General features: G+C 52.9%; 3 protein-coding genes across 4 annotated transcripts; 2 read left to right on the plus strand and 1 right to left on the minus strand.

Moving 5' to 3' along the window:
- Window positions 1-78: 78 nt before the first annotated feature.
- Guk1 (guanylate kinase 1) lies at window positions 79-8489 on the minus strand. The gene is made up of 8 exons (XM_004657441.2): window positions 8410-8489; window positions 2866-2979; window positions 2458-2499; window positions 2005-2101; window positions 1324-1462; window positions 1168-1252; window positions 607-692; window positions 79-407 (listed from the first exon to the last, which is right to left on the minus strand). The coding sequence occupies exons 1-8, from the start codon at window positions 8468-8470 to the stop codon at window positions 372-374; spliced, it is 660 nt and encodes a 219-aa protein (XP_004657498.1). The 5' UTR covers window positions 8471-8489; the 3' UTR covers window positions 79-371.
- A 4385-nt stretch (window positions 8490-12874) lies between these two features.
- On the plus strand, window positions 12875-17388 carry Mrpl55 (mitochondrial ribosomal protein L55). 2 transcript variants are annotated; one of them, XM_004657443.2, is made up of 4 exons: window positions 12875-13012; window positions 15394-15462; window positions 15762-15963; window positions 17156-17388. In XM_004657443.2, exons 2-4 carry the CDS (start codon window positions 15437-15439, stop codon window positions 17312-17314), a joined length of 387 nt encoding a protein of 128 aa, XP_004657500.1. In that variant the 5' UTR covers window positions 12875-13012; window positions 15394-15436; the 3' UTR covers window positions 17315-17388. The 2 variants fall into 2 exon arrangements, with proteins under 2 accessions (XP_004657500.1, XP_045008908.1); XM_045152973.1 differs by having other exon boundaries at window positions 12904-12993.
- Window positions 17389-22619: 5231 nt separating this feature from the next.
- On the plus strand, window positions 22620-24998 carry C6H1orf35 (chromosome 6 C1orf35 homolog). The gene is made up of 7 exons (XM_004657444.2): window positions 22620-22942; window positions 23079-23124; window positions 23216-23298; window positions 23381-23453; window positions 23567-23652; window positions 24216-24347; window positions 24514-24998. Exons 1-7 carry the CDS (start codon window positions 22698-22700, stop codon window positions 24638-24640), a joined length of 792 nt encoding a protein of 263 aa, XP_004657501.1. The 5' UTR covers window positions 22620-22697; the 3' UTR covers window positions 24641-24998.
- Window positions 24999-25385: the final 387 nt, after the last annotated feature.

Below are 25385 nucleotides of genomic sequence, written 5' to 3' on the forward strand. Positions count from 1 at the left end.
GTCCGGTGTGATGGCCGCATCCTCAGCCCTGCTTCAGATGAGACCCCTGCCCACTTCCTGGACTTCAGGGCTCTGACATTCTAACCCAATAGTTACTTTATTAGGATATCAGTCCTGCTCCAGCAGGAAAGACAGGAATAGGGACACATGGGGACAGTACAGGGAGGCACCATGGAGTCCTTCAACCTTCAACTTGGCTCAGCGCACACCAGCTGAGGGTGCAGAGCCACCATGTGGCCAGGCAAGGGGCAGCTCCACCTATTCCATAGTGGGAGCCTATTTCAGGTCCCCAGTGCTCTGGCCAAGTCCCACTTCCTCAGGACTCAGGCAGAATTGGGGTACAGAAGTGCCCTGTGGAGTGAAGCAGGTCCTCAGGCATGGCCATTCCCCTGAGCTTTCTTGATTTCCTGCCAAGGAGAAAGGAAAACAGTAAGTCAGGGGCAGGGAACTGGGGGTGGGGAGAGAGGCTTCATGCCTCCCTCCCTGGAAGGACTTGCTTGGTTTGCTCACACCTGGCAGAGCCTCAGCTGTCTGAAGTGCAGTTTCCAGTGGGCTTTGCCATAGTCCACACAAGGATGGGGCCTGGGCAGGTGGGGAGGGGCCTACCTCAGAGAGTGCCTCCTTCAGTTCTGCATAGGCCTCCTCCAGGTTGTCATTGATGATCACCAGGTCAAAGAGGCCGGGCTCCTTGCCTGGACAAAGCGGGATGGGGTCAGGGACACAGGGAATGTGGCCCTGTCTGCGCCTACACCATTGTGCCAACCACCACCTGGCTGTGGCCGACTTTGCTGTCTCTGATGGGCAATGGTGGATAGTACCTGTCTGTCTACAGCTTGGACACTACCTCAGCTGGGGCTTGCTCCTGTTAAGCTCAAGACCAGAAAACGGACAATACAAGCCTCTCATTAAGACTGGCACTGCCTACAGTAGGCTCCTATGAGGAAACAGCAAGAGGTGTCCATGATATGAGTCCTAATGTGGGCCCAGTGCATACCCAGAAAGAAGTTAAAGGTGTAATAAGATGCCCATGACACCCTCAGGTCAGTAAGAGGGGTTTTTGGACCCACAAGACTCCCTGACTCCATCTCTGGCCCCAGCCCTTCCAGTCTCCTAGCGAATGGACTGGCCATGCGTAAGGGAGGGCACAGATGGACGGGCTATACTCACTGCTCTCCAGGTCGGCCCGTGCAGCTGCCAGCCGCTTTGCCAGACTCTCCTCGGTCTCGGTGTTGCGCTGCCGCAGTCGCTGCTCCTGAAAGACGGGCCCCCACTGGGTTAACCGTCCCTGAGCCTGCTCCGCCCACCCCTGCCACAGGTACCCACCAGCACGTCCAGTGAGGGTGGCTGCACAGAGATGTAGATAGGGTATAGGTCAGTCTTCTTGATGTTACGCACACCCTGCAGGTCCACATCCAGCACACAGATGCGGTTCATGGCCTGCACGGCCCGCACAGCAGCCTTGCTGGGGAGGCGGGGAACAGCAGTCAGTGGAAGACGTTCGGCAGGGTTCCAAGAAAGACCAGGCCCCTAAGCCCACATGGGCTCCTGCCTTCTAGAAGTCTGCAGAAGCAATTGGATGGGCTGCTAGGCCTTGATGGCCCTTCAAGAGCACCAGGAGCTCACCTGCCCTAGCACCCACTGTGCTTCCTGGAACACTCAAGCACATCCTCACTGTTGGAGGCCTCTGCTCAGTCTGTTCCTGGCCCTACCGTCACTTTGCTGGGGGTCCTGGAAGACCTGAGTTGCCAATCACTGTCCACCCCTCCTGTACTGTGTGTGGCCGCTTGCCCTACAAGGATGGCTAGGGACAGCTGAGCCTAAGGCATGACAGGGCCTGCCTGCTCCCTGGAGCCTCCCAGATAAGCTGAGAGGCTGGGGGAAGAGCCAGATAGCTCAGTCCTGGAGGGGAGAAGACTGGGTTAAGAGCCTCCTCTAATCATGATTCTGGGGGACCCTGATCCAGAGATCTCAGGTCCCCTCCTCCCCACCCCGAGCACTGCCCACCTCGTCCCATACAGGTTTCCCGAGAACTCAGCATGTTCGATGAAGTCCCCTGCTGCAATGTCACGCTGCATCACCTCCTTGGTCACAAAGTAGTAGTCTAGAGAGGAGGAGGGCTGTCCAGAGGGTGCCCACAGCCGAGCCCTGCCTGGCCCAGCCCCTGGTCACTCCATACCTAGGACCACCATGGCAAGACACAGGTGGGAACAGGTCCCACAAGAAAGGTACTTACTTCCTTGTCATGCACTAGGCAGAATGGTGCCAAGCCCAACACAGGTTGGCTGAGGATGCCAGCCCTCACATGCACAGGCTCTAATTAGTCCCACCTAACTAGGAGGCAGAGATACTCTTCAGCTGGGGAGCCTCAATACAAATAACAGCTGAGGCACGGGGCTAGGGACTCCCCATCTCCCCTTATCAGTGCTGGGGCCCATGGCGCCTACCAGGCCAGCTCACCTTTACCGTTCTCCTCGCCTGGCCGTGGGTTCCTCGTGGTATCTAGGAAAAAGACCCATTGCCCACTGAGCAGATGTATGAACCTGCAAGCTCCAGTTGGGGCCTTCCCTGTTAAGTCCATTCATCCCTTTGGTAGTAGAGCAGCAAGATGGTCATAGGGATTGGCACCACTGAGGCAGGAGGCTCAGAGCCAGTGAGCCCAGCCAAACATCAGAGGGCCACTGGGGCCTGGGATGCTTAGTCTAGATTCAGGCCCTGTGAAGGGAGAGAGTCATGGGACTAAGGAGGGTGAAGAGAACATCCCCCAGGCTGGTCGGCTGTATCTGGGGGCTCTGAGGTGTCCCTCGCTGGCGATGGTATCCCAGTCTCTGAGCTCCTCGCCACTCCCTCCAGGTCCTGGGCACTCACGGGACACACTGAAGCCAAAGATGCTGCCGTGCTCCTGGAACAGCTTCCTGAGCAGGGTGCTCTTCCCTGCCCCCGACGGCCCACTCAGCACCACTGGCCTTGGTCCCGACATGCCTGCATGAGGAGCAGCGCAGACGTGAGGGGCTCTGCCCCATCAGTACCGCAGCACTCCACCCCACCGGAGGCAGAAGGGTGAAGGTCTCCCTGGGGTGACATCAGCATGTAATGTGGGCCCTCCACACAGGAGCAATTTGGCAAGACAGCAAACAAAGGCAGGAAGGCTGGCAGGGCTCCAACAGGGGAGCCCCACCCTGAACCCACCAGGAATGTCCACAGGCCAAGTGACCCAGGACCCACCCTGCACCAGAGGTTGGGCTTTGGCACCAGTAGGTGCCACTGCCCCCATTTTGGGGGAGGGGGTCTGAGAAAGGAATGTCTGTGTTCCTGCAAGCCAGGACTGAACAAGGTTTGTTGCAGGAACATCCATTAGGTGTGGGTCACCTATCTCTGACTCATGTCTGGAAAGGACAGGCTACTTCCAGAGGTCAAAGCAACCCACCTTGCCTCCCAAGGGGAAGATAAATATGTCTCAGGGCTCCGAGCAGACAAGGAGAAGCAGTTGCTACAGCAGGCATGGAGAAGTAGCAGGGCCCACCCAGAACAGCCCAACCCGGACCCGTGCCTCCTTCCCCGGGCTCCTACTGGCACCATCCTAGGACCATGCGAGCTCACCTGCTCTCAGCCCAGCCCCTCCACCCCAATATCCTACCTCTCTCTTGGCCCCTGAGTGGGCCTACATTTCCCCAATGAGGACCCTGCCTAGGCATTACCTCCTGCTTTGCCAGGATGACACCCACCTGCTTTCCCAGGATGACACCCACCTACTTGGTGGGGTGCAGCCTCTGTGGTTAGCCTAAGAAGAATCAGCAGCTGCTCTGCTAAGGCTGGTTGGGGGGGTGGGGTGCTAATCCCTGCCAAGCCTGCATCCCGCACTTCTGAGCTCTAAATCCCTGGGGCACCCAGCCATGAACTTTGGGGCAGCAGGGAAGTCACAGCCCCACCCACTATGTAGGAAAGAAAAAACAGTTCTTGGTCCTGCCCTTGAGACGCCAACAAGCTCACATGAGCCAGCATCTGGTTGGGATGGGAAGTGAGGAAGAGCCACAGCAGGGAATGGGAGACCTGACCTGCTGCTCTGTACTGGGGCCCGGGTAGAGGGACCAAGGAGGATTTCTGGGAGCTAGAGGGATGGTCTGCCAACCCAATCAACTTGGAACCACAGAGATGGTGCCGAAGACAGTGACTGGTTAAGGGGGCACAAAGGCTGCACAAAGGGCATTCACTGAGGGAGGCCTTGTTTTCTTAATCCCCAATGTAGGCCATGAGGTAATCTCACAGAAGCAGCATTGCTAGTATCCCATCACCCACACAAACATGGGGTGCACATGTACTGTACACAGGCCTGTATGACATACGTGTGTGCACACATGCACACCAAAAACACATAGGCCCAACTATCAAAAAGACAGAGGGAGTCCAATCTAGCATCACCAATGGTGCCTGTCACTAAAACTGTTCCTTCTGCCTCTCCCCAAATCACATCGCCGAGACACACTACCTGTTTCCTCCTTGCTGGGCTCTGGGCTTCCGCAGGCCTAGAGCTCACCACCACCTTCCACAGGCATTCTTACCCACTGCCTGAGCCCTGCCGCCTCCACCGTGACCTGACCTCTAAGCTGCGCTCTGCAGATCATACTTTCTGAACCTTACGGGCTGTCCACCCTTCTGAGTGCTGCACTGGACACTCAGGCCAAAGGCTGCCCACAGTGCTGTGTTGTCCCACAATTCTTGCTATGGTGATCTGCTTCTGGTAGCATATGCTCTACATGCCTGAGCTTCTTTTCAGCTCATGGCTCTGTGACCCAGGCTCACTGCTGGAGTCCTGGTTCCTTCAAACTTAAAAGGGGTCACAGTAGTGCTCACGCTGGGGGCTCTGCAGACTCACTACACAGTGTCGCAGCAAGCCGAGAAGACAGCATCTGAGGCAAAGAACCATGAGTTCCACAACAACAGGGAACAACCAGAGCTAAGAGAGGGCTCTGATGTGCTTGAGTGAACAAAGTTACTGGGAAGAGGGTCTGAGGTAGGAGAGCTGCTAAGAGGACACCCATGCTGGACGAACAAGGTCAGAACTGACGACTTGCTCCCAGACACTTAGAAAAGAGGCATTAGGGCAGCCTCACCTGCTCTTGACCCTGTGCCCTGACTCCAAATCCAGGTAATGAGCTAGCAGCCACCTGGATTCCAGCCAATTCCTCTGGAATTGAAACTGTGACAAAATCCCAATCCTAATTCCAGACACACTCCAGGCTCTGAATTACAGTCAGCTCTGCATAACCCCAACCTATCAAACCCAGGCTTACTGGCTCTCAGGCATAAAAGAGGCAGAGAACCACAAGACACCAGCTTGGCCTTGCTGCCTCATAGTCCTGAGGGGTGCCTCTACATGTCACTCATACATGTAAGCCAACTGATCACTGACAGCCATCTTCAATCCTTCATGACCCTTGCCTGGATCCACACAGACCACACCATATGACTGTGGCCAGCTGTGAGGTGCAGTGGGCAGACACTAAGCCAGTGAGGACCCTGCAAGGGCAATGAGGCCCTGAAAAGACCCCACAGGTGACCAAAGGAAGAACTTCAGTCAAGAGGTCAGGTGACAAGGTAGTTATTTCCACAAGGCTACAGCCAGCATCAGAATCCCAACCCAGACAGCTCAGACTCACACAATAGAAGTGTGTGCAAGGCCAGAAATACCTTACTTTGGAGAGACCACTAAAGGAACTTTGGACCCTCTTCTCTCAGGCTCTTCCAGTCCTAAACACCACTGAAGAAGAGTCCCAAACTACCCAACTATAAAAAGAGTCCAGCAATTTCCACTGAGACTGTCAGAGGGACCATGTTCTGCTAAAACCTCTTCTCCCACATAGCTCCATCCCCTCTTCTCTTTAGGGCCTGGCAAAATGTCACCACCACCACCTCCCTCCTGCCTTCTGGGGGACCAACAGAGGGCAAGACACTTACAGAAATGAGATGTGCCGGGTGTGGTGGCTCATGTCTTTAATCCCAGCACTTGGGAGGCAGAGGTAGGAAGATTGCCGTGAGTTTGAGGCCACCCTGAGACTACATAGTGAATTCCCGGTCAACATGAGCTAGAATGAAAGAAAGAAATGAGATGTCTGTGGTTTCTAGGCCTCTGCTAAGACACAAACAGCTCTGGGCACACAGTATGACTCATTCCCTCCCTGAGATGCCTTAGACTTCAGGATCCTCTTCTAACTAGGACAGCACCAGGAACAGCCGGAGTGTTTTCATTTTTACTCTTGTACCTAAGCCGGATGGACATACCATGACCTCTTGAGGAAGTGAGGGCAGCAGGACAGTAGCAAACCATTAACAGGCTGCTGCAGCTTGCAGATGCCATGCAGCTCAGTTTAAGTCTCTTTCCATAAAGGAGAGGAAAGCACATGTTGAGTCTCGAACAGGGTCCTGTATGACAACCCAATGAAGGACAGAATGAACATGAGAAAGGAAAAGAGGGCCGGGCATGGTGACGCACCTTTGACCCCAGGACTTGGGAGGCAGAGGTAAGAGGACTGCCATGAGTTTGAGGCCACCCTGAGACTACATAGTGAATTCCAGGTCAACCAGGGCTAGAGCAAGACCCTATGTTGAAAAAAATACAAAACAAAGGTGTGTGTGTGGGGGAGGGTCCAGAGTCCACAGACAGTGAAGTAGAAGGACCCAACACTCACAAGGTTGGCCAGTCGCTCTCCTGTACAGAGAGACAATCAAAGCCTAGTAAAAACAGAGTCAGGCAGGATGGGGCGGGAGGCAGAGTAGGGCAAGGGAAGACTGGGCCCAGCACGTGCAGGTCAAGGATGAGGAACAGGAGAGGGCATGGGGAGACTGGGGCACAGCACATGCAAGTTAGGGATGAAGGAACAGGGCAGGCAGGGAAGACTGAGGCCTAGAAATCCAGGTCAGGAATGGACAGGGTTGATGACAAGGCACCTTCCTCCTACAGCTGCTTCCCTGGGGCTCATTCTCCTTCTGCCTGTCTGTCCTTGTTGCCTGGGTTCACTGTCATCTCAGCCCTCCGTCCACCTCTCCTCCCTCATGTTTCCTGGGTAGTCTGCATGTGCCAAATCAGACAAGAGAAAGTCTGAGTGTGGCTCAAATGTACTCCTTTCAAGTTTATGACTCCAGGAAGCTGCTGTCTTCCCTGCCACTCCCCCCACTGCAGACAAACACCCAGTGTTCACAAAGCCTCAGAAAAGTCAAGCACACCCAACCAGTGACTGATGTGGCACCTACTGGGACGTGAAAGGCCTGGCATGTGAAAGTGGGTAGACTGAGACTGCAGAGCTGGCTTAGTGGTTAAGGCACTTGCCTGTGCCTTAACGACTCATGTTCAAGTGTCTAAGTCCCACATAAGCCAAACACACAAGGTGACACAAGCACAAGGTTGCACATGTGCACAAGATGACACACGCGTCTTAAATTCAATGGCAGTGGCTGGAGGCCCTGGCAGTTCTCTCTCTGATTTTTTTTTAAAGGTGTGTAGACTAGAGCTAGAATGGCAGGAACTTCTGCTTGTCGGTGGCAGAAAGGAAAACACCTTAGTGGCAGCGCCCATTGTAAGCCACGATTACTCTATGAAGGACAAACTGGAAGAGTATCTATATAAGCAAAGCCGTTTCCTTTTTCTTCTTCTTCCTTTTTTCCTTAGGTAGGGCTCACTCTAGCCCAGGCTGAACTAGAACTCTCTGTAGTCCCCACCTCTGTCTCCCAAGTGCTGTGATTAAAAGGGTGTGCTACCAAACCCGGCCTAAGCAAACCAGTTTCTTTTCCCATGAACCCTAAAAAAGACTGTCAACCCCCTTCTTTGCTTCCACATTCTCCCTCTACGACTGATTGTGTGTGTCTCATTTCACCTGCTTCTCCTCACGCCTCGTCTTCTCCTGCAAGACCCGGCTTATTTGCACACTGCTTCCCTTTCCGCTTCCACGTCTGCTAAAACGATGCAGGGGGGTGGGGCAGTAAGCACAAAGGTGGCCTCAGGAACCCCAACCTAGAGAAGGCTGAACTCCCAATCTTCAACCCTCCTGAGTTGAGACAGCCTGCACTCTCTGCCGACCCCCACGTCCAGCGACCTGCAATGACGGCGGGACAAAGGCAGGAGGCCCAGAGCGATCTGCTGAGCCTCCCCAAGGTTCTTAAGGATGGATGCGGGAGAACAAGCCACGCAGAGCGCCGAGGAAATGCGCCCGCACGTGTCGCGCGGGGCTACGGCCGGCAGGACCTCCACGTGACCACCCCTCTAGTTCGGGGCGAGCGGGAAACACGTTTGCCGGGCGTCTCAACCAGGGCGAGCGCCGCCGCTGCAGGCGGCGCGCGGGGACGTACAAGCGCCACGCCGCCGCCGCCTGGCCCAAGTCGGGGGGACAACTCGCGGCCGACACCCGACGCAGCACTCACCGTCTGCAGGGGCGCGACCAAGGGCGGCCACAGCCAGCCCGACCAGCGGGCGCCGCAGCATCGGGCGCCACCGCCTCCGCCCCGCCCACAGGACTACGTCACAGCGGCGCGCCGGCTCTCGTAGGCCTTCGGGCGTAGGGCGTGACGCTGCGCAGGCGCGCGCCGGGGCCGGCCCACCTCCGCCCGCGGAATGACGTCAGCGCTGCGCCGGCCTCGCCCGCTCCGGTCTCGTGCCTCGCGCTCCGGGAGGAAGTGTGCCATGCCGTGCCGCTCGCAGCCACCCGGCCTCGGCAGGCGCCACCGCGGCCCTGGTGTCCCTGTCGCGACTCGCAGCGAAACTCAACAGAGTTCCGCCCCGCGCCTCCGGATTACGTCATACCTCCGCCTCGGCCCACCGAGTCTCGGCTACGTCATAAATTCATGCCGCCCTGGCCCCGCCATCCCTACCCGTTAGTGTCCTCTCACTCCGTCCCTTCGTCAGATCCCACGCTAGCCTACCTACCCCTACGTCACAGCGCCGCTCAGGTTTGAGTCTTAGCTTACGTCGCTGCGCCGGGCCGGCCCCGCCCACTCCACGCGCCCACCTTTCAGTGAGCGGGTCAGGGGCGTCACGTCTCCGTGCAGTCTCGCAGGCACAGTGCTGGAAGCCGCAGTGCCCTAGTAGGCCGACCTTTCGGGCAAACACGGGTGTCAGCGTACGCTGAGGGCAGAGACCGACTTGAAAAAGCGTTTATTTATTTAGTCCTGGCAGACCAATGGGCACATCCCAGGTGTTGGGAGGAGAGGAGGGAGCCCACTGTGTGGTGGCTCCCTACTATAATCCCAGCACTCAGGAAGGGAGGCCGAGGCTGGGCGGGATCGCGAGTTCGAGGCCACTCTGGACTATTTAGTGAGTCCGAGATAATGAGACCCTGTTTCAAAAAGCCTTACCCGGGTGTGGTGGCACGTGCCTTTAGTCCCAGCACTGGGGAGGCCGAGGTAGGAGTATCGCCATAAGTTCAAGGCCAGCCTGAGACTACATAGTGACTTCCAGGCCAGCCTGGGCTAGAGTGAGACCCTACCTCGGCAAAATAATAATAATAATAAAGAAAACCCAAATGCTTCGTCTGGAGTTCGTCTGCAGCAGCTCATATTTTCTCTCTCTTTCTCTTCCTCCTTGAGAATGAATAAATAAAAAAGCCTAGTAAGTAAAGGCAACGGGGGAAGTCAGAGGCCAACACTACAATACACTTGTGTGGAGTGGGGTTTTCCTCGCGGTTCTTGAATTAGGTAGCCCTTTCCACTGCAGACTCAAGACGTGGGCCACTTCGTGCATCTGTGTAGTGGCAGGCTTTGCAAGCAAGCACCTACTGAGTCATCTGCCCAGCACGTCAACAGCTTACTTTCTATTGACTGGAACTTTGTTTTAAAAACCCAAGGGTGTGTGTGTGGCGGGGGGGTCGGAATTACCACGGTTTATTGTCTATAATTATGGAGGTTATCAATAAAAAATTATTTTTAAAAAGCCAAGGGCTGGAGAGATAGCACAGTGGTTAAGCCGTTTGCCTGCAAAGCCAAAGGACTGAGGTTCCCTAGAGCCCATGTAGGCCAGATGTACAAGGTGGCACATGTGTCTGGAGTTCATTTGCAGTGGCTGTAGGCCCTGGCATGCCCATATTCATATTCTCTCTTTCCCTGCCTCTCAAATAAATAATAATAATAAAGCCAAGATACTGCACTTGAAAGATACTTAGGAAAAAAAATTGTGTCACGGTTGCTCTCTAACCAAGGCTGCTTCTGGCTCACTAAATGGCAGCCAAAGTGGGCAGTGGAAGTGAGCGGTCTGTGTATGGTAGCTTGTACAAAGCAGACTGTCCATAAACAGACTGATGTTAAAGCCCCCAGGAAAAGAGCTGGCTACAGAAATAACTGCAAGTATGCACCCTCTTCTGGAAGGGTGAAGTAAAGAGGCCTGGAACAGCTGTGCTTGGCATTGTGGCGCTGTGAAATTTGCTAAACTAAGTTTAGTACACTAAACATCTGATTCAGAAACTCCTAGCTTCTAGTGGGAAAAATTGGTCAGGACTTACCAGATCTGGGCTTCTAGAGAGGTTTCACTTGCAATAAGCAAGTGAAGTGTTTTGGAAGATACTAACTTGGGAGGTATCCATGCCAAACCTGCAACAATTATGCAAAAAGATACACATCTAGGGTTGGAGAAATGGCTTAGCAGTTAAGGTGCTTGCCTGAAAAGCTTAAGGACCCATGTTCGATTCCCCAGGACCTATATAATCCACATGCACGAGGTGGCACATGTGTCTGGAGTTTGTTTGCAGTGGCTAGAGGCCCTGGTGTGCCCTTTCTCTATAATCTGCCTCTCTCTCTCTCTCAAATAAATAAAGATTTAAAAAGATACTGATCTAACACACTGCATTCATGGAAAACATGCTAAAGAATCATGTGTTTGTGATTAAACCTCATAATCAGAGGCCTTGCTGAAGGAGGTGTATCATGGGGGAGTGGACCTTGAGATAGTTTGCAAGTGCTAGTTTAGCTCACTCTTGCTGCTTCCTGCCAACTGCTGTGGCAAGATATGATGCCTAGCCTCGGCTCTACCATGCCTTCTCCATCATGATGAAACCTTTGAGACTGTAAGCTGAAATAAAACCATTCCTCCCATACGTTACTTTTTGTTGTTATTTTTTTTTTTCCAGGTAGGGTTCCACTCTAGCCCAGGATAACCTGGAATTCACTACGTAATCTCAGGGTGGCCTCGAACTCCCAGCGATTCTCCTCTCTCTGCCACTTGAATGTTGTGATTAAAGGCATGTACCACCACTCCTGGCCCAAAAGCTGATTTTGATCAGGTGTTTTGTCGCAGCAACAAGAAGGGAGGTGCAACAGCCAGATAGTATTTGGGAAATATCCATCAGACCTGCAGCCAAAACAAAAAACAAAAAAAAAACCCATATATTTGAGAGAGAGAAAGAGGCAGACAGAGGGGGAGGGAGAGAGAATATGGGCATGCCAGGGCCTTCAGCCACTGGAAATGAACTCCAGATGCATGTTGCATGTACCACCTTGTACATCTGGCTTACATGGATCCTGGGGTCCTTGGCTTTGCAGGCAAGTGCTTTAACAGCTAAGCCATCTCTCCAGCTTCAGCCACAGAATTTTTAAAAGAAATTTTGAGAGACTGAACCTACAACATCGGTTGCAGATAATAAAGAGAGGACAATTTGAAGCTGTCAGATTCCTGGGATAGGAAGCTAGTCCACAAAGAGGAGGGTTATTTTTTTTACTTAATTTTTTAAAATTTAGACATTACATCATGCTGGCATGAAATTGATCATGTATCCTAGGCTGGCCTTGATCTCATGGAAATAGAAAAGCTCCAAAGGGCTGTAACTACAGGTGTAAGCCACCATGCCTGCACATAGTTTTTGCTACTTCTTGTCTGGTTGGTTCCAAACACAAAATGTGGCATGACCTTAATGGGTGATGATCGCATAGAGGAAAAACATGAAGTTTTGTAGGGTTTTTTATTTGTTGGTTTAGTTCAAGGCTGTAAGTTTAAATGGCCCATTTCCCTTCATTCTCTGGCTAATTCAGGACATCTTCAGATTGTTATTATCACTATGTTCAGGCCGTTTTTAGTCCCCCCCCCCCCCCGCCCCGCCACTGAGAAGACAAAAAGGAAATCCCAGACAGTGGAATAAGCCTCAGGACTTACAGGATACTCAAAGGAGAATGGAGGGCGGGTATAAGGGCTCAGTCTCTCACAGTCAAAGCAAACTTGTCAGGCAGGTGTAATGTGCCCCCCCCCAAACACATGTCTTCCAGACTCTTGGAGTATACACATTGAACTATACAGTTAGCCACTTTCAGCACAGCCCAGAGGAGCCCTCATCTGCCGCTGCAACCGCATGATTAGGGCACAGCGCGGCTGCTGGAGACCTTCTCTCTGGAGGAGAGACGGAAAATCTGAGCAGCCTTCGGACCAGGCAGCACCTCAGTAGCTCCTTCGGGCCTTGCCATAAATAACTTGCAGAGGGGGCTGGATCACCTGACAGGTAAGGAGGCCGGGACATCCTTCCTGGAGTCTCCACTGGGACATGGCAACACCGCAGCGCCAGCCCGAGTGCTCCCGTCTCGGTGTTAGCCTAGTCCCTCTCCAAGGGCGTCCCTTCACTCAGAGGGCGTAGGTCACTGCCAAGCTATACCCACCGACCCAACTGGGTCACACCCGGGCCCGCCCAGTCCAGCATCGCCCTGCTCCTACAGGAGCTACGTCGCCGCTGTACCCCGCAGCCCTGGGTCAAATCTTGTGGACGCACAAGGCTGCCATCCCCACATAGCCCCTCACTCACTCCCCGAGCGCAGATCTCGCCTCCACGACGCCCAGGGCACGCCCCCTAGCCAGGCCCCGCCCCCTAGCAGGCCCCGCCCCTCGTTACGAGCACGCTCGTGGTGACGTCATCGCCGCGCGACGGCGCGCCTGCGGGCGGCTGCGACCCTAGCCGCCGGACGTCCCTCGACCGTGCCTCCGTGCGTGGCTTCAGTTTTCCATCTGCTTGCTGTAGTTCTGCACGCTCGGTCTACGGGGTGAATGCGGCGGTCGCAGGTTGGCGTCTGTCGTGCCTGGGCAGAGCCGGGATTGAGGGTGGGGAGTGCCGGCTTGGTCCCCACCACCGTGACGTGGAGGGCCAGCTAGCGGCGGGGTGGCAGGGGTTTTTTCCCCCAGGGCGGAGGAGGTGCTGGGCTTGGGCTGGAGAGTGGAGGTCCATGCCCCTGCCCCTTCCTGGGTTACAGAGGAACTTCCCAAGTAAACCGGCTCGTCCTCCGGAGCAGTCTAGTTTCCTGTCTGAGCATGGGACACTCCTGACGTCCACCTCCGCAGACCTCTGGGGAAATTTGCTAGCTTGGCTTCCTTTCCCCGTCTGCTAACACACGTCTCAGCGAATTTTTGTGAAATTTTACGAAAATTAGTAAGTGAGGTTCTGAGGAGGTGGCTCAGCGGGGAAGAGAGCTTGCTATGCAAGCACGAAGAACCCACTTTAAAAAAGCCAGGCAAGGCTGCGCTTATCTCTGACCCTAACGCTGAGCAGGAACGGGGACATGGCAAGGGCTGGCTGATTTGCCAGTCTAACGGGAAAACGGGTAGTTCCAGGTTCAGTGATAGACTTTCTGGTGGTGGAGGAGGAATAGAGAACACTCCTTGTCTTCTTTGGTCTCCCCATGCGTGGTGCGCGCAATTGCACGCGTACCTGCGTCCACTACACACACTCAGACAGGAAATGAGCCAAGCACCACCGTTTATACAGCAGAGAGCTTTTCACTCACGGGAGTGATGGGTATGGGCCCTGTTGCAGACCGACTCAATCATCTAGAATAGATTCCTGACAGCTGCTTTTGTTGGGGGGAAGGAACAATACAAAAAAACTCCACCTGCCATTCTCATCGAAGAAGGCCAGTGGGTTAGTGGGACAGGATGGCAAGTGATAGTGATAACAAGGATTCAACCAATCACAGGTTGAAGATACTCCCAATTTTTTTTTGTCTCCATTGAACATGCACTTGCTCCCCTCCATGTTATTGTTCCCTAAGCAAAATGATATAAATAGTATTAATTAACCAGGTGTGGTGAGGCACACCTTTAATCTGGAGGCAGAGGTAGGAGGATCACCCTGAGTTCAAGGCCACCCTGAAACTACAGAGTGAGTTCCAGGTCAGCCTGAGCTAGAGTGAGACCCTACCTTGAAATAACAAAAAAGTCAAAGCTGGGTGTGGTGGCAGAGGTAGGAGGATTGCTGTGAGTTCAAGGCCACCCTGAGACTACATAGTGAATTCCAGGTCAGCGTGGGCTAGAGTATACCATGCCTCAAAGAAAAAAAAAAAAGTATTAGGGTTGGGCGTGGTGGCACATGCCTTTAATCCCAGCACTGGGAGGCAGAGGTAGGAGGATCGCTGTGAATTCGAGGCCACCCTGAGACTCTATAGTGAATTCCAGGTCAGCCTGGGCTAGAGTGAGACCCTACCTCGAAAAACCAAAAAAAAAAAAAAAAAAAAAAAGTGTTAGGGCTGGAGAGATGGCTTAGCAGTTAAGGTGTTTGCCTCCGAAGCCTAAGGACCCATGTTCTACTCTCCAGATCCCATGTTAGCTGGATGCATAAAGGTGAGACAAGTGCAAGGTCACACATGCACACTAGGTGGCGCAAGCGTCTGGAGTTAGATTTCAGTGGCTGAGGCTCTGGTGTGCCAAATAGAGCTCTATCCCTCCTCGCTCTCTCTAAAAATAAATGAAAAAGAAAGTGCTAACTATTACATAGCATTTGTATTCTATTATGTTTTTTTTCTTTTTAAAAATATTATTTATTTATTTATTTATTTATTTGATAGAGAAAGAGGGAGAGAGAGAATGGGAGCGCCAGGGCCTCTAGCCACTGCAAACGAACCCCAGGCATGCGTGCCCCCTTGTGCGTCTGGCTAACGTGGGTCCTGGGGAATCGATCCAGGGACCTTTGGCTTTGCAGGCAAACGCCTTAACAGCTAAGCCATCCCTCCAGCCCCCTATTTTTTTTTTTTTGTTGTTGTTGTTTGTGTTTGTTTTTGAGTCAGCATCTCACTCTAGTCTAGGCAGGCCTTGAACAGCCAGGGCTGACCTTGAACTCCTGATCCTCCTGCCTCTGTATCTTAAGTGCTGGTATTACAGGCTTATGCCACCATGCCTTGCTCTGTATTCTCTTAGGTTTTATAAATGTTGTAACAAACAGAAGTGTATGCACAGGTTGTGTGTAGGCACTATGCTGTTATTCATCAGGCACTTTGTCCTCTGTTGGGGAGTCCTTAAGCCAATTCCCCATGAGTACCAAGGGGCAACTAGATGTGCTTGTCAGAAATGCACCTAAGTATGGCTTAGCTCTCGGCTGGGGTTTCAGGCAGATCAATCAAATGGAAAACCTTTTTGAAGACATTTATTCCTTTGCCTCGCATTTTCTACACCAGGGCCAGTGACTGCCTCTACGCGCAGTGAGGGCTGTAAAGAAGAATGATGGCTGTGGGCAGCCTGCTTGGGTAAGCATGGATGTTCAGGCCCCTTGGAGTGCCTGTCAGCCCCACTCCTCATCAGGAGGGAGCTGTTTTAAGTCAGCTTGGTCCTGGCCTCAGTGCTGAGAAGCTTGTACCCTCAATCACCCACTACTTCGGCCATGGCTATGGTTCCCCAGGGACCTCTAGGTGTGGATCATCAGTCTCTGCTAGTGTCTCTGGAGGCCAGGCAGTTTTCTTTCATGTCCTGACAGTGGCTTGATGGCCTCTTGTTGCTCTGTGCCTCAGCACCACCCACTGATCAGTGCCCACGTGTCTGTTTGTAGCCTGCTGAGGCACACTGCTGTGAAAGCAGCCTCCCCTGTGCCTTGCCACTTGCACACGTCCTCTTGGAGGGCTGACAGCAGCAGAGCCTCAATCACTCGCCTACGCCGCCAGACCTATGCGCGCCTCTACCCTGTGCTGTTGGTCAAGCAGGATGGCTCCACCATCCATGTCCGCTATCCAGAGCCACGACGCATGCTGGTGGTAAGCTTCCTTCTCTAGGTGCTTCCTGGGACCTGACTGGAGGCGGAGCCATGGTGGTGGGGCTCAGGGACAAGCCTTGGCAGGAGTCCGATGTGTTGCTGCAGTCACATTCTGTACTGTAGTGGGGAGGGACAGGTTGTTGTTCACGGGGTGGGGTTAGTCTAAGAAGTCACTATAATGTATTTTGATGTTATTCACACTCCTTTGGTTTTCTTGAGACATGGTCTCATGCAGTCTAGGCTGACCTTGAAGTTACGTAGCTGACACAGGCCTTGAACTCCTGATCTTCCTGACTTCACTTTTCTAATTGCTGGGATTATGGGCATGCACCACCATTTCCAGCCCAAGTTTAGTGTTTAATAAAGCATCAAATCTGGGTTTGAGGTTATAGCTCTCCTGGTAGAATGTTTGTCTTGGGTTTAATCCCCAGAATTGCATACAACTGGAAGTAGACTGGATGTGGTAGCACATGCCTCTAATCCCAGCTCTTGGGAGGCAGAGGTAGCAGTATCGCCATGAGTTCAAGGCCATCCTGAGACTACATAGTGAATTCTAGGTTAGCCTGGACTAGAGTGAGACTCTACCTTGAGAAAACAAAAAATTGGGAGTAAGCTGGGTGTGGTGGTCCACACCTTTGATCCCAGCACTTGGGAGGCAGAGGTAGAAGGATCACTGTGAGTTCAAGGCCACCCTGAGACTACATAGTGAATTCCAGGTCAGCCTAGACTAGAGTAAAACCATACCTTGGAAAAACAGAAAACCAAGCCGGGTGTGATGGCGCACCGCTTTAACCCCAGCACTTGGGAGGCAGACATAGGAGGATCACTAAGAGTTCAAGGCCAACCTGGAACTACAGAGTGAGTTCCAGGTCAGTCTGGGCTACAGTGAGCTCCCTCCTCGAAAAACCAAGAAACACACACACACACACACACACACACACACAAATACTGGGAGTAGGATTGATATGAGTTCACCACAACTGTCTCAAAACAAACTAATCTTGGGGAAATGAATAGAAATATATTCCGCTTAATAAAATGAAAGCTTCAAAGGGATAGACTGACCAAATCTATAAAAATTAAGTCAGCACAGGAGAGAAGACACTGGGTGAGAGTGAGGTGCAGGAACCCCACCATAGTCTTTTTCCCAGCTCTTGAGTGGTGTGGGCACACTTTCACATCTCCCCATGTAGATGCCCTTAGACCTCGATGCCCTGTCTCCAGAAGAGCGCCGGGCCAGGTTCCGGAAACGTGAGGCTCAGCTCCAGCAGCAGAAGAAGGAAGAACCAGAGATGATTGACGATTTTGACACTGAGCGTTACAAACAGTTTTGGTCCAAGACCAAGAAGTGACTGTCTTGAAGCCCAACCCAGGGACACTTTGTGAAGATGGAGGGGCATCTGTCTGTAAACCATATGTTCTTGAAGCCATGGCCTCATGTCACTCTTTTTTGTGTGCTCCCAACCCTTCAGCTCATATGTGGAAAGCATCTGCTCAGACAGATGGAGGGATCTGGGGATTAGAGTCTTAGGATCTGTTTAGGTCAAACCTGTAGGTTGTAGACACTGTGATAAGGCTGTGTAGCACGTGGACAGCTGGACAGGAGGCACCCAACACCTCACCTACCCAACCTCAGGAGCCCCAGGTTACCAAACCAGAGTCAGCAGGAGCAGGACCCTTCTGGGTCACAATCTGAAACTTCCTTCCTCACTCTTCCCTACATGGGCCCTCCCTAAGAGGTAACCCCAAGGGGAGGCATGTCCCACCCTAGAGGGCTAAGCATGTGACAGGCAGGTGTTTGGAGCCTCTAGTGTGCGTAATAGGCAGCTATGCACTCAAAGCCTGTGCACAACTACTTGGACCTGGTACTCCAGATTTTCTTATACGATCTATTTGGCTCCCTCTAGAGGCAGAATGAATATGGCAGTCTCTTAACGCTAACTCTAAAAGCAGGCCTATGTCCGCTGTCATCTCAGGTCCTGTTCCTCTCCTAGGACTGTCCTAGGGCCTCTCAGTCTGTTCCTGGTGTTTCTTGGGTTTTCAGTTCTGGTTCTCTTTCTCTTTTTTGGTTTTCTGAGGTAAGGTTTTACTAGCTCAGGCTGACCTGGAATTCACTATGTAGACTTGGTGGCCTTGAACTCACTGCAATACTCCTACCTTTGCCTCCCAAGTGCTGGGATTAAAGGCATGTACCACCATGCACAGCCTCAGTTCTGGTTCTTAATGGGACAGGTGGCCACTCAAGGCTTCTCAGGACAGATGCCTTGTGTTCTGGACTTTTGTCCAACATCTACTCATCCCTGTGACTCCATAGGTCACACTCAACATGTGTTCTGTAGTGACACTGCAGCCTCTGGCCTGCCCCTAATGACAGCGGCCCCAGGACCTGCCACCCTGAACTCTAGAGACCTTCCCTGGGAGCTTGGCAGGTGGCTCTTCTCCATGTCACTGTGACTCACACAGCTTCCCACTGTTGTTTTGTCATTGTGTAGTTCCCTCTTGGACCATTCATGCCACACACCTGTTCCTAGGATTCCCTTGTCCTCACAGGACCAGTTGTGTCTTCCAAAGCCAGCATATGACCCAGGTACCTCACACTGTTTGCTGGCACACGGCATGTATTTCAAGTACAGAGATGGACAAAAGACAGGGCTTTTAGAATTAGCATGGATCATTTTTTTTTTTAAACCTTTGTGTGTAAATGTAGGTGTGGGTGTAGAGATCAGAGAACAACTTTCAGGTATCACCTCTCACCTTCTGCCTTGTTTGAGACAGGGTCTCTTGTTCACTGCTGTGTACACCAGGCTAGCTGATCTACATACTTCTGAGATTCTCCTGTCTTGGCCTCCCATCTTGCCATAGGAAAGCTGGGATATAAAGAGCATTGCACCTAGCCTTTTAATTTTAATTTGATTAATTAATTTATTTTTGGTTAAGAGATAAGGTCTTGCTGTAGCCCAGGTGGGCCTGGAATCCACCATGTAGTCTCAGGGTGGTCTTGAACTCATGGCAGCCCTCCTACCACTGCCTCCCGAGTGCTGGGATTAAAGGTGTGCGCTACCACGCCTGGCTTTTTAAGTTTTTTATTAGAATGGGTGTGTCAGGGTCTTCAGTGGCTGCAAACGAACTCCAGACACAGGTGCCATCGTGTGTGTCTCGTTTTCGTGGGTACTGGGAAATTGAACCTGGGTCTTTTGGCTTTGCAGGCCAATGCCTTAACTGCTAAGTCATCTCTCTAGCCCCAACTTTATTTATTTTTATTTTTTAATTTTCAAAGTAGGGTCTTCTCTGGCCTAGGCTGACCTGGAATTCACTGTGCAGTCTCAGGCTGACCACAAACTCACAGCAATCCTCCTACCTCAGCCTCCTGAGTGCTAGGATTAAGGGTGTGTGCCACCACACCCAGCAGAGCATCCAGCCTTTATGTGGATTCTGGGGATCTGAACTCAGGTCATCATTATTTGTACATATGTATTTTAACCTGCTGAGTCACCTTCCCACACTAGGCAAGTTTTGGACTGGGGATGGAGCCCAGGGCCCTGAGCTGTAGGCCAGGCAAGTGTGCTGCCACTGAGTTATAGCTTAACCCTTTTTTTTTTTTTTTTTGAGATGTGATCTCACTGGCTTGGTAAAGCTGGCCTTAAACTCACTCTGGAAGCCCACATAGCCTTCAAACTTGTGGTCCTTCTGCCTCAGCCAGTTATAATTACAGGTCTGTACAGGCCTGGCCTAGATTGGGATTTGTCTATTTTCTTAAATTTTTATTACAAGCAGAGAGTGAGAATGGGTACTCCAGGGCCTCTTGCTGCTACAAACAAACGCCAGATTCATGCACTGCTTTATGCATCTGGCTTTATATAGTGCCACCTTTTCAGCCCTAGACTGGGTAAGTTATAAAGAGGAATTAATTTCTCATAGTTCCAGATACCAGGTGTGTTTTTATCTTACGGAATCTGGAGCTAGAGTTGTCCCAAAAGTAGTGACAGAGGAGTTTCCAGAAGAGTGGTCAAAATACTCTCTTGAGGAGGCTGGCTGGGAGCTAACTAGGCTGGGTGTGGTGGCAAACACCTGTAATCCTAACACCCAGTAGAAGAATTGCCATGTTTGAGGTCAATCTAGTCTACATAGAAACTTGCAAAGAAGTGCCAGGTGTGGTGGCATGCACCATTATTGCCAGCTCTTGGGTGGCAGAGATAGGATCACTGAGCTCAAGACCAGCCTGAGACTACCAGAATGAGTTCCAGGTCAGCATGGGCTGGAGTGAGCCCCTACTTAAAAATAAAACAAAAAACACTAAACACCAGTGTGGCCAGTCCAAAGCATTTCTAGGGTTGACATTCACAGAGCTGCATTTTACCTCCAGGTGGAAAAACAAGAGTGTTCCTACCTAGTTCTGCACTGCCATGGGCTTGCTTTTGGGGCTCATGTGAGGGTGGAGGAATTAGCTTGGGCCAGGGCCATTTGTACTGTTTTGGAAACCAAGTCATCATCTTCACTAGAGGAGTGTTCAAGGCCCGGGCTTGAGGCAGGAAGAATCTACAGCTGCAGGGTCAGAGTGTGCCAGGCAAAAGGTGGCCCGAGTACATGGAAAATCCAAAATTGGGCTGGAGATGTAGCTCAGCTGGTAGAATTGCCTAGTGTGCACGAAGCCCTCGGCTTGGTTCCCAGCAGTGCATATACAGGACTGGTGGTGCCTATAATCCCAGCACAGGGAGGCAGAGGTAGGAGGATCACCATGAGTTCAAGGCCATCCTGAGACTACATAGTGAATTCCAGGTCAGCCTGTGCTAGAGCAAGACCCTACCTCAAAAAACCAATATAATAACAATAAAAGCTAGGCCTGGTGGTGCACGCCTTTAATTCCAGCACTTGGGAAGCAGAGGTAGGAGGATCACCGTGAGTTCAAGGCCACCCTGAGTTACTTATTGAATTCCAGGTCAGCCTGAGCTACAGTGAGACCCTACCTTGGAAAACCAAAAATAAATAAATAAGAACAGGGCCGAAGAGATGGCTAAATGGTTAAGGCATTTGCTTGCAAAGCCTGATAGCCTGGATTCAGTTCCTCAGTACTCACATAAAGTGATGCATGCATATGGAGTTCGTTTGCAGTGACAAGAGACCCTGTTCTCTTTCTCTCTGTGCTTACAAATAAATACATTAAAAAAGAAAAAGATGAGCCGGGCATGGTGGTGCATGCCTTTAATCCCAGCACTCAGGAGGCCGACGTAGAAGGATTGCTGTTGAGTTGAAGGCCACCCTGAGACTGTCCAGTGAATTCCAGGTCAGCATGGACTAGAGACCCTACCTCGAAAAAAATTCCATAAACAGGACATAACATTGTTGACCCCAGGTGTCAAGTCTCAAAGGGCAATAGAGCTTTGCACCCCCTCCCCCCTCCTTTTTTTTTTTTTTTTTCTTTCTCCGAGATAGGGTCTCACTAGCCCAGGCTGACCTGGAGTTCACTATGTAGTCTCAGGGTGGCTTCACATTCACAGCGATCCTCCTACCTCTACATCCTGAGTGGGATTAGAGGCGTGTGCCACCACGTCCAGCTCCGTGTTTTGTTTTATGTGAGAAAGAGGGGGAGAGAATTGGCACCCAGGGCCTTCAGCCATTGCAGTCGAATTCCAGACGGTGCGCTCCCCTGTGCACATGTGCGACCTTGCCCCTTGCATCACTTTGTGTCTTACGTGGACCTGGAGGTGGAACATGAGTCCTTAGGCTTCTCAGGCAAGTGCCTTTGCGGCTAAACCATCGCTGCAGCTCTGCAGCCCCCTTTATATGGGGCAGTAGGCCCATTCTTGGGGCTGTACCTCAGAAACTCGTCACTTTCCAAAGATTACATCCACAAGAATCATCCTTGGGATTTCAACACAGGAGTTAGGGACAGGGCCCAGCTAGAGTCCTGGATAATAGAAACTACACAGATCATTTAAGTGTATTAACTTGTTTCATTCCAGACGTAAATTGTTCATAGGCTTCCAGTCACAACCAGTCAGTAACCATTTACCAGGCTCATCTTCCGAGAGCTTCTTGAGTTAGCAGCCTTTATTCTGACAGCGCTCAATAAAGTCAATTAAGGTGTACCCTCGTCTGTGGTGCTGTCACACCGCACGTGGAGAGAAATCCGGCAGACTGCTGGGTGAGGGATGCCTGGGCTTTGCAGTCCCCATCTTGTTTTTGTCCTCGTCCTGCTACCTAGGGCACGGGCAGTTCACCTGCTCCGTGTCACGGCGAACGAACCCCACTATAGTATTTAGTTTCTCTACTGAGCTGGGAACCGGGTCCTTAGGAGTTGCCATGCTGCCTGGCTTTCCCGGAGGCACACCGTCGTCCCTGCCTGATGTCCCCGAAGGTTGCAGCCTCCATCGCGGTGACGGTGCAGCCACCTCTGCTCTGCGGCCGCCCGGAGCAGCGCACTCGACGCAGGATGGTAGTGCTGCTCGAGCGTGACGCTCGGGACGGCCCCGCAGCGTCTCCGCAGGGCACGGCTAGTGCAGAAGCATGCCCGCAGGGCCTGGAGCTGACCCGCCCATGCTGGAGCCGAAGCGGGTGGAGCGCGAAGCCCTCGCGAGTGTGCGTCGCGCAGACTCACCGGGGCCTGGGTGCAGCGCGCAGGCGCGAGCGGCCGCGCACGCGTGACGTCACGGCCCGCTTCCGGAGCCGCGGAGTGGGGCCGAAAGGGCAGATTCTTCCCGGTCGCCGTTGTCCGCGGCCTGCGGCGGCTCCGGCGCCATGTTCGGCTCCAGCCGCGGCGGCGTGCGCGGTGGGCAGGACCAGTTCAACTGGGAGGACGTGAAGACCGACAAGCAGCGGGAGAACTACCTGGGCAATTCGCTGATGGCGCCCGTGGGCCGCTGGCAGAAGGGCCGGGACCTCACCTGGTACGCGAAGGGCCGCACGCCGTGCTCCGGGCCGAGCCGCGAGGAGGAGCTGGCTGCCGTACGCGAGGCGGAGCGCGAGGCTCTGCTGGCCGCGCTGTGAGTGCCCTCGGGCTGCGGGGCAAGACTGCGAGCGCCGGGGGTACGGGGCGGGCTCCGGGCGGGCGGGGCTCCCTGGGCCGGGGAGGATGGGGAATGGGGTCCCAGCCCTGACATTTGTCCCCGACCCTCGCAGCGGCTACAAGAACGTGAGGAAGCAGCCCACAGGCTTAAGCAAGGAAGTAAGTCGGGAGTGCGGACCCGGGCGTCCGCAGGGTGGGCGGGGATCTGGGTGTGTCGTCCGAGCATCTTCTGTGCTCCCTGCTCACGCAGGACTTCGTGGAGATCTGCAAGCGTGAGGGAGGCGAACCGGAGGAGAAGGGCGTGGACCGGCTGTTGGGGCTGGGCAGTGCCAGGTGCGGCAGGTCGGGGACGGGGGAGTGAGAATGGGACTGGGTGGTGGTCCAGAGCTGTCCTCACCACCCTGTCCACACGCAGTGGCTCCGCAGGCCGTGTGGCGTTGTCCCGAGAAGACAAAGAGGCTGCCAAGCTGGGGCTGTCGGTGTTCACGGTAACTCCCGCCCACCTCAGTGCATGAGGTCCTGGGGTGGTGTCCTGGGAGACCTGGGGCTGAACTCTCTGGAGCACTGTGTGTCCCTGCCCACAGCTCAGTTTTTCTTGCAGCACCACCGTGTGGACAGCGGCGGCCCAGGCACCTCCGCCACCGCTGCCAGGAAGAAGCCTCGAGCTGAGGACAAGGCTGAACAGGGGTAAGTGTTTTGACTCCTATCCTGACTACTTAACGTGTCCTTTGGTGAGCGTGTTGGTGATGTAGGACAGGGCTAGTGAGGTGGGAGAGTGCTGGAGTGCACTCAACAGGAGGCCAGGGATTAGTAGACCCCTTAGGGCTGGGGAGGGATTTTTAATTTATTTATTTGCAGGAGCCATGCACTGTCTTAGCCCTTTCTGAGCGTCATTGGGGTGGGTGAGCAGGTATCCACCTCCAGGCTGGATGTGACTTCCCCACCCAGAGGTCTAAGAAGCACACAAGTGATGTGAGGTCAAATTTAGCTGCCATAGGGGACTCAGCAGGATGATGGCCAATTAAGACAACAAAAGCTTAGGTTGGCAGCCTTGATAGCCTTTTTGCCTTGGGAATATTTCAGATCTACATCACCACAGCAGTTGCCAGCCACATGTAATTGCCCAAAGTTCAGCCTGGTGGATGATGAGCATAGTGTTAAGCTCATTTACTAACAAACTTACATGTCACTGACTACCATATCTGGCCTGCCCCACCACTCTTCAGCTGGCTTACTTGTATTCCTTGCAGGATAGAGAGCCACAAGAAAACCAAGAAAGAAAAAAAGAAAAAAAAGAAGAAACACAAGAAACATAAGAAGAAAAGAGACAAAGAACACAGGAGGGAGGCAGACACCCCCTCATCATCTTCCTCTCCAGCTCGGTAGGCTTAGGCCCAGCTCTACCTTTTGGGCACCCGGGGAGGAGCTGGCTGGCCCTGATGTGATGGGGTGCTCAGGCAGGCCTGAGTAAGGCTTGGGGGGTCCCAGAGCCTTCGTGGACAAGATGAGGGCCCTTTTTTAGGTGTCTGGCTACCCTTGTCTCCCCAGGCCAAGGCACCATGGACATGATTCTGACTCTTCTTCTCCCTGCTGTAAGAGGAGGAAGTGGGGACACAACGGGGACAGTGGGAGGAATCCATCCCACAGACAACAGGACAGAAGTTCTGATGACTGAGAAAGTGGCTATACCAAATGACGCTAGAGCCCTGGTTGCCTTGAGCTCTGAATGCCAGGTGGCTACCAACTCTTACCTTGCTTGTCTGCTAACAAGCTTAAAGGAGCCCTCCTATCTGGCTGCTCCCTGGAATGACCCTGAGCCTTGGGAGCTGGCTGGGCACTCAGGGGGACCTTTATTCAGGGCCTGAAGCATGGGAGTTGGGTGCTCGGAGTATCTGCCTGGGAGGTTCCTGCAGAGATCAGACTTGGTGCGAGCTGCGCTGTGGTGGACCAGGTTGAGAGCTGGCTGTGGGACTGGTTACTTCTACCATTTGTGTAAACTCACTTTGTACCTAAGTAAATGTATTTTACACGTACAGTGGATGTTAGTGTTTGGGAGAAGAATGAATGCCACAGGTCCAGTGTTCACCTTAGGGCTGTGGCAGAACCAGACTGGATTTCACAATGTCCTCTGGGGAAGATCACAAAAGGAATAGGGCTTGTGTTGTGGACTGTTCTGGCACACTGACCTGTGCTCTGCACATGGCCACCTGACCTTGAGGCCACCACCCTAAGGGCCATAGCACAGCCCCCAGAGTCTCACCCAATGCAAGGAAGCACACTTGGTACCTTCCTGGTGATAAATTACTTCTACTCATGACCTATGTGCCCCCAAGTCTGGCTGTTCATTATAGGAGGAGACATACCTCTGCCGCCAAGCATCCTGTGGCAGGCCCTGCTGACGACAGAAGCACCAACATGCT

Source organism: Jaculus jaculus, chromosome 6, assembly GCF_020740685.1.
Source record: "Jaculus jaculus isolate mJacJac1 chromosome 6, mJacJac1.mat.Y.cur, whole genome shotgun sequence".
NCBI classification, from domain to species: Eukaryota; Metazoa; Chordata; class Mammalia; order Rodentia; family Dipodidae; genus Jaculus; species Jaculus jaculus.

What these genes read in the sequence shown, in the direction of transcription:
- Guk1 (XM_004657441.2), bottom strand. Translation starts at nt 8,470, where the DNA reads ATGCTGCGGCGCCCGCTGGTCGGGCTGGCTGTGGCCGCCCTTGGTCGC. An exon ending in CTTTGGCTTCAGTGTGTCCC is followed by an intron (nt 2,500 to 2,865) that starts GTGAGTGCCCAG and finishes TCTTTTTCCTAG; the next exon opens with ATACCACGAGGAACCCACGG. An exon ending in ACGGGCCGACCTGGAGAGCA is followed by an intron (nt 693 to 1,167) that starts GTGAGTATAGCC and finishes CGCTTTGTCCAG; the next exon opens with GCAAGGAGCCCGGCCTCTTT.
- Mrpl55 (XM_004657443.2), top strand. Translation starts at nt 15,437, where the DNA reads ATGATGGCTGTGGGCAGCCTGCTTGG. An exon ending in GCTGTGGGCAGCCTGCTTGG is followed by an intron (nt 15,463 to 15,761) that starts GTAAGCATGGAT and finishes GTCTGTTTGTAG; the next exon opens with CCTGCTGAGGCACACTGCTG. An exon ending in AGCCACGACGCATGCTGGTG is followed by an intron (nt 15,964 to 17,155) that starts GTAAGCTTCCTT and finishes CTCCCCATGTAG; the next exon opens with ATGCCCTTAGACCTCGATGC.
- C6H1orf35 (XM_004657444.2), top strand. Translation starts at nt 22,698, where the DNA reads ATGTTCGGCTCCAGCCGCGGCGGCGTGCGCGGTGGGCAGGACCAGTTC. An exon ending in GAGGCTCTGCTGGCCGCGCT is followed by an intron (nt 22,943 to 23,078) that starts GTGAGTGCCCTC and finishes CGACCCTCGCAG; the next exon opens with CGGCTACAAGAACGTGAGGA. An exon ending in CCACAGGCTTAAGCAAGGAA is followed by an intron (nt 23,125 to 23,215) that starts GTAAGTCGGGAG and finishes CTGCTCACGCAG; the next exon opens with GACTTCGTGGAGATCTGCAA.